Source organism: Ooceraea biroi, chromosome 6, assembly GCF_003672135.1.
Source record: "Ooceraea biroi isolate clonal line C1 chromosome 6, Obir_v5.4, whole genome shotgun sequence".
Lineage (NCBI taxonomy): Eukaryota > Metazoa > Arthropoda > Insecta > Hymenoptera > Formicidae > Ooceraea > Ooceraea biroi.
The window spans coordinates 996,113-1,003,283 of NC_039511.1; the positions used below are offsets into that span (position 1 = coordinate 996,113).

A 7,171-nucleotide genomic window follows, 5' to 3' on the forward strand; every position below is an offset into this window, starting at 1 on the left:
ATAAATAATAACAATAATTTAGGAACGCTTGTAGTAGATAAAATGTTAGAAAATTTGTTCAAATATTAAAAGATACTGCGACTTCTCTTGCAGGACCTGCCCGACTCTCGGAACAAACTCGCCTCTTGGACGGAAAAGCTTAGTATGAAGGAGGAGCTCCTGTATCGATTGAATTATGAGTACGACAAAAAGTATGTGGTGCCGGCGGTTCAGCATGCAAAGAATCTGTCCAGCTATGTAGATCAGTACGTCAGGTGAGAACAGGATCCCGTAATAATAAATAATGTTATTAGCAATCGTGTGATGTTAAACGATTAATAACATGTATCGTCGTGATATATGTTAGTGAATTTTGATAATAAATATAATTTGGCGTTTCTGTGGAGCAGCCTGTTCGCCGAGACGCGGGACATCGCGGCCAGTCCTCTGAAGGCCAGCCAAGCCTACAAAAACATCGTCGACCATCTGCAAGCAGCGAAGACTACCGCGTTGGAAGCCAAGGAGATTACCGAGGGAGTGTGCGAGAAGGTAAGGAAAGATCTTTGAGATCTAAATTTCTAAAATTCTAATTTCTCTCGAAAAGGAAAATCGATGTTTGAGAAGAAGTGACTTTTCTGTTTCTCTTTTTGTGAAATTTGGCTGTAAATATAACTTGGATGTTTTCTCAAGGCTTGTCCCTCCTCGGGACAAAAATCGCTGTTGGACGATGCCAAGGAGGTATTGGCCAAGTCCTCGCAACAGTGGCAAACGTCGAAAGAGCATGATGAACTAGTCATGAACGCAAGGGCTGAGCTGGAGGCTCAGAAGCAAGCCGTGCTCACGCTTAAAGACACGTTAAACAGCACTGGAATAAAAGATAACGAGATAAACGTGAAGCTGCGAGAACTGCAGAGCAACAGTAGAAAGCGTGAGTCATTAGAGAGTATCACAAGCTGTACAACGTAAAAGAAACGTCGTTGGTCTTTGATCAAATTTAGTCAATAATGTTGTAAATATTTTTTATCAGTGCACGAAGATTTGCAGACTATCTTGGAGGAAAATGACGTGGTGGCGGAATCGGTAAAGAACACGCAACGGCTAATTGATGATTACAAGCAAGGAATTGCCGAAAGGCTGAGGCCGAAATTGTACGAATTGCAGCATGAGGGCGACTCGAAGATCAGCCTGGCCACTGAAAAACGTAATGCTCCTTAATGACGTTAAAATCATAATTAAAATTGTCATATACTTTAAGATTTCATATAAAGATAGAAATATGTGGATTTTCCAGTGTCGGAAGCTCTGAGCAATATCAAAAAAGCTGACGCAAAGTTAACAAGCCTATCGAACGTCGCGATGAAGCGAAAAGCTGTCTTCGACAAGTGGAACGACACGTTGGCTTCGAAGTTGCAAAATCTCAAAGATAAGATCGCGGAGGCCCGAAACACCGCTGACGGGGTAAAAATAATTATTACTCTCTACTCTTGCGGATATATTCTATTATAAATTTAAACTAAAGTCGGTTCTCTTCTTTCTTTTTACATATACAAACGTCCCATTTTGCATCCTAAATTTAATGCAAGATAATTTTCTCGCTTTTAGATTCGCGTTTCACTGATGTCAACGGAGGGTAAGGAATGCATTCGTTCATACAGACCGGCAACTTTGCACTCTTCAACGACGACTTCAATCGTGATGACATTCGCGCTCCCGACTGCACGCAAGGAGGGTTCTCTGTTTTACTTGCCCAGCGGAGTTAATGTACGCATATAGCAGCACGCGACAACAATATTCTAATCTATCAATTAAAATTGCAAGGTAGCAAGAAATGAAATTTGAGATGTTGATGTTTCGCAGGACGATTTCGTCGCTCTGGAGATAGTTGACAGAAAAGTGCGATTCCTGTGGAACGTCGGCGGTGGTACCAGCGTCCTGACGCACCCTGAGGTTCTCGAGAGCGGCGATTTGCAGAACGACAAGTTCTGGTATCGGGTCGAGGCTGAAAGGTAAATCGCATGATACGTTAATTAAAGAATTAAGCATGATTGACAAATTCATCGAATACATTTTGTGTTGACCGATATTTGTCGACGTTATAAAAAATGATTTAATCATTGATATATCACACAACGCCTTGCAAGATTAATTTAAAATAATTGATGTTTCTTGACAACCTCAGAATTCGACACACGGGCAAGCTGAGCGTGCGAAAGCAGTCCTCGACATCCGGACAATATCTCCCTGTCATTAATTCGACTAACTCCGAGTACGGTCGTTTCGACGTTCTGCCTACAGACCGAGTGTGGATAGGTGGTATCCCTAAGTCGCAAAGAAGGCCGACGGAACTGTTGGCCGCCAATGGTCTGCCTGGTTGTGTTCATCAGGTGATCCTCGACGGAAGGCAGATCGGCCTTTGGAATTTTGTCACGACTGCACCGGATATGGCTTGCAAAGCTTGCGTGGAAGGGTAACTGTCCATGAAAATCATATTAATTAAGTTTTTCTTTCGCATTTTTACACTTTCAAAATCGAATAATTTTACATCATCACTTATATTATTTGTAACAATTTAACTGTGTAAAATATTCTGTATCTCTTCGTTATTTTAGTAAAAAGAAATTTTATGTCATTTTATAGAGTGGAAGACGCCAGAGATGATATAGCTTACAGTTTTAACGGCGAGGGTTACGCGGTGAGAAACAGAGTCTCGTCTGGCCCGTACAATAAATACATGTTCGGAGTCTCAATCAATTTCCGCACATACGACGAGAACGCCTTGCTATTCCTGGCTATTAATAAAGATAACGTACGAATTTTTTTTAATTATCTCATCAATTATTAAGTCTTCTTATTAAATCTCGAAAATTTAACAAATTCGCATTTGCTTATGAAGAATCAACACATCATGATCTTCCTGCGGGAAGGCAGAGTGATCCTCCACGTCGGCTACGGCGGAAACGTCAGTTTGAAGATGTCCTCGACTTACAAGTACAACACTGGCAACTGGACGAAGGTAGATGCGTCCCGGCAGTATCAGGTTCGCAAGAATATCGAGAAGTGCAGCCTGAGCATCGGCGGCACCAACGACAAACGGCTCGGCGCACCCGCGGTGCAGCCGAAGAAAGAGGATATACCAGATCTGGCGCAGGCCAAGTACTACATCGGCGGATTGCCGCCAAGCTTCCGTGCCGAGAAGCTAATGCTACCACCGCAGGTCTCATTTCTTGGATGCATGGCCAACATTATAGTGCAGGAAGGCTACGACCCGATGGCCGAGCAGTATTACGGAGTGGAACCCAGTTGCAGTAATAAGGTGAGCGTAATAATAAGTACTAAGTAATAGCGTATTTATTTATTTTTGATGAAAATTGTTAAGGTGAGTTTTATTTAAATTTTCTTTACTAGAGGACATTAATCTTTATGTTCGATGATTAAAAGCGCAACTGATTTAATTGATTAAGGTTACATCTTTGCATATACATATCTCTCTCTCTTTATGTTGCAGCCATTAAAGATAGTCGGATTTTACGGAGATGGATACCTGGAGCATTCCGCCTTCACATTGCGAAAGACTTATTCGGTTCTGAGTTTCTCCTTCAGGACTATGCAGGAAGCGGCTCTGCTGTTTCTCTCCACTTTCGAGGGTCACGAGGATCGATTGAGTCGTGAGCGTAATGGGAAGCAGGAAGAGAATGTGAGATCATTATAGGATTTAACGTGATTTAATCGATCGATCCTATTTGTGTGCTAAAATTATCAAGAAAATTTGATTTCTTCAGGCTGATAACTATTACTCCATGTGCATCGTCAACGGCCAGGTGCAAGTACGTTTGAACGCCGGCAAGGGCGAGCTGGTTCTACAATCGAACAACACCTTTAATGATGGCAGATATCACTCAGTCACTCTGCTCAAGAAAAGAAAAGTAGTGGAACTGAGAATCGACGATGCGTATCAGACGACAGGAAAATTGCCCACCGGTGCCGCGATCAAAGCGCCCGTTTCAAGCGGAGGCCTGTTCTTCGGAGGACTGCCGGCTCTCATCAACAACACCAAGATGATCGCCACCAACACGCCACTGTACGGTGCCATCAAGGATGCAATTTTCAACGATGAGTGAGTCACAGAATCTGTACAATTAGAAATTCCTGAGGAAAATTGTATTATAAAATTTAACTGTAAAATTGTTATAAATGTTTAATTTTTACGTTTTAAAACATCATACAGACACTGTGTCATATTCTACTTGCTTCTATAGAATCCTGCATTTTGACGATGCTGTTAACTTCGATCATGCTTTGATTGGTCGTCCCGGGCCAAACATGAGGAAGGACACGCCGAGTTATGCACCCTCGGCATCGCTGTCCCGAGGCATGTCCACGCAACCCGAAGGCTGTCAAAAAGTGCCTTACTACTCACTGGAACCGGGTGCTCTGAAATTCGGCGACAAGCCGCACAGTCACACGCAGCTCTATCTTAACTTCAAGAAATTTTGGGAGAAAAAGTACTCGATTGAATTCGACTTTAGAACATACTACCCCAATGGCTTGCTCTTCATCACTCCGGTAAGACAATTGCATTTATTATTAGTTTCTTTAATTATCATTTTTACTTTATTAAAGTCATATAAGAGTGGAAAAGGAAGAAGTTTATATTGTTAATTGGCATATTGCCAAGATTTCTCGACTATTGCAAATCCTTTAGATTCAGAAATGAAAAGTTATCGAGCTTAAAAGATTTTTCTCTTCCGAGAAGTTCTGAGTTGATGATATCATTATTTTTTATATTGCCTAGAGTTCTCTGCTATTGAAAATACCGTAAATTCAGAAATGAAAAAGTTCTAGCCGTTAGAAATTTTTTCTTTTCCGAGAAGTTCTGAGTTGATGATATCATTATTTTTTATATTGCCTAGAGTTCTCTGCTATTGAAAATACCGTAAACTCAGAAATGAAAAAGTTCTAGCCTTTCGAAATTTTTTCTTACTCCGAGTTATTCTGAGACTTATTTGTATTGTTCACTTTGCAGGGTTTGAGACTGAAGCACTATCTGATGGTGGTCATCCGCGACGGGCAGCTTCTTCTCTTAGTAAAGAGCAAGCAAAGGAAAGAGATAGTGTTTAAGACTCCGTTCAATGATGGCAATTGGCATCACGTTGTTATCAGCCACGAGGAGAGAAAGCTCACTCTGCTAGTGGACACTCAAACGCCACGCTCCCTCAAAGTACCGAAGAGGATCGGTCTGGCGTCGATGATGTACATCGGTGGCCTCCCGGAGAGCGGAACGCCCATTCCGGAGCAAGTAGTCGTTAAACTGGAGACTCTGAAGGGATGCATCAGAGGTCTGAAGGTAAACGGCAACGTGTACGACATGGTGGGCTCCACCAGCAGAGCCTTCAACGTCGGCCAGTGCTTCCCAAGCGTCGAAAGCGGAGCATACTTCCAAGACGAAGCGTACGCTATCTATCGTAAGTCTTCCATGGGACGTCAATTATAATTATTGTTATTACTATTCATTTGTTAATTAGTAAGTAATAACGAGAGCGATTTTCTTCCAGAAAATAACTTCGAGCTGGGTGCCGTGCTCGAGCTCCAACTGGAGTTCCGAACGTCGGAGCTGTCGGGTGTTCTGCTATCGATTAGCGCGCCGAGTGGTTCACCCTCCCTGTCGCTGGAGCTCAACAACGGCAAGGTGATCATGTCGGGCGACCTGGGCGACAACAATCCGTTGTACGTGGAACAACGATTCGCCAGTCCATACGAAATCTGCGACAATCGATGGCACAGGATCCAAGCCATGTACAACGACGAGCAGCTGGCACTCAAGGTAGACGAGCTGGATCAGAAGTATGGTCTGCCCATAAATGTCAATTATCACTTCATGGGCTCCGCTGCGTCCGGGCCGTTGTACATAGGCGGTATACCAGGTAAATGAATGACGATCGGGCGATGAATGCTCATCAAGATTCAACAAAATAAATTGAAGTTTACCGAATATTAAAAATCTGCTTCCAGCGTCCGCTCAGAAGGGCTCGCTTCTAACGCGGGACCACTTCAACGGGTGCATCAGGAACGTGATGATCGGCGGCGAGAGGAGAGACTGGACAGACATGGCAGAGCTGCACAATATCCACCTAAGTTCCTGCCCTGTTCAATGACAGCGGATGCGGCTTCTCGAATCCTCCCTCGAAGATTCTTAGTTCCAAAGACTGCTCGGGGAGTCGTGTTGGATTCGCGATCGCATTGGAGATTAATGTGCCATATTTCGCAGACGAAGAGTCTCCTTAAGACTTAACGAAAGCCAAAAGATGCTAAGCCGTAGGCCGTTTCGCTATGCCAAATGTCGTAATTCGATGAGGAAGGAGAGGATAAAGGGATCGTGTAGTGTCGGGCGACAGGCGAAAGCGATGGTACGAGGATATTTCGCGTAACGCACACGTACAACTCGCGATAACGTTTACGCAAGTAAGTAGCGAGACCACTGCCATATAGTTTAATTGCTCGACGTAACTCGTAGACAATTTGTACATCAGTATTTAAAACGGAATCATTATTTATTATCGTTAACGTGGGTCCGATGATCTCGTGAACGTCACGTCGACGAGACGGCGAACGGAGTAGAGCGCGATTACGTTTTGTACTTTTATAGCGGTAGCGTAAGATTCCCCTCGTGGAGCACGTGGATGCGTATGTACATTATATATATCGACTTAATTCGCGACAGGTTTTAAGATAAGCGTGTGCCCTGTAAAAAAGGAGACGCCTCTTGATTATGCACATGCAGCAACACCTTCGGAAAGTATTTTTAATGTTTATGTCTAATATTCTCGCAATACTTCTTTTTCTTTTCTTACTCCTTGTTCTTTTTATTTCTTGAATTGTAATATATTTTATATATGTGCGAAGGAGGCAGGAAATTAACAAATGTGTTCCCTGTCATGTATAAAATATAAATGTAATAAGGGAAAACATAATTGTCACTTTTATTTACCCATTTCTAATTATTTCTGCATATTGTCTCAAGCTATATAAGTGCAAACTACAAATTTTAATTTTGCGAGATGCGAATGTGACTGTTGTATTTTCGTCATTTTTTAATAATTTACAGCTTTAAAAAAATGTGCGATGCAAAAATTCACCTTTGCTTCAAGTGCCTCGAAACTGACAAATGCAGACCCAATTCTGCAACAATATCTCT

At 42.6% G+C, this 7,171-nt stretch overlaps 1 protein-coding gene across 2 annotated transcripts in view; it reads left to right on the forward strand.

The window, feature by feature from the left end:
• Nucleotides 1–6,943, forward strand: part of LOC105276484 (laminin subunit alpha-1) — a 123,284-nt gene extending 116,341 nt beyond the window's left edge. The window contains exons 28-43 of one of the 2 annotated variants that reach the window (XM_011334127.3): nt 94–254; nt 390–528; nt 670–907; nt 1,007–1,180; nt 1,271–1,437; nt 1,582–1,740; nt 1,837–1,985; nt 2,159–2,446; nt 2,617–2,785; nt 2,873–3,292; nt 3,485–3,673; nt 3,759–4,093; nt 4,236–4,542; nt 5,003–5,441; nt 5,532–5,900; nt 5,989–6,943. In XM_011334127.3, coding sequence (XP_011332429.1) covers nt 94–254; nt 390–528; nt 670–907; nt 1,007–1,180; nt 1,271–1,437; nt 1,582–1,740; nt 1,837–1,985; nt 2,159–2,446; nt 2,617–2,785; nt 2,873–3,292; nt 3,485–3,673; nt 3,759–4,093; nt 4,236–4,542; nt 5,003–5,441; nt 5,532–5,900; nt 5,989–6,131 — 3,846 coding nt within the window. In that variant the 3' untranslated portion in view covers nt 6,132–6,943. The remainder of the gene's footprint in view (nt 1–93; nt 255–389; nt 529–669; nt 908–1,006; nt 1,181–1,270; nt 1,438–1,581; nt 1,741–1,836; nt 1,986–2,158; nt 2,447–2,616; nt 2,786–2,872; nt 3,293–3,484; nt 3,674–3,758; nt 4,094–4,235; nt 4,543–5,002; nt 5,442–5,531; nt 5,901–5,988) is intronic. The other variant, XM_026970713.1, reaches the window with a different exon arrangement.
• Nucleotides 6,944–7,171: the final 228 nt, after the last annotated feature.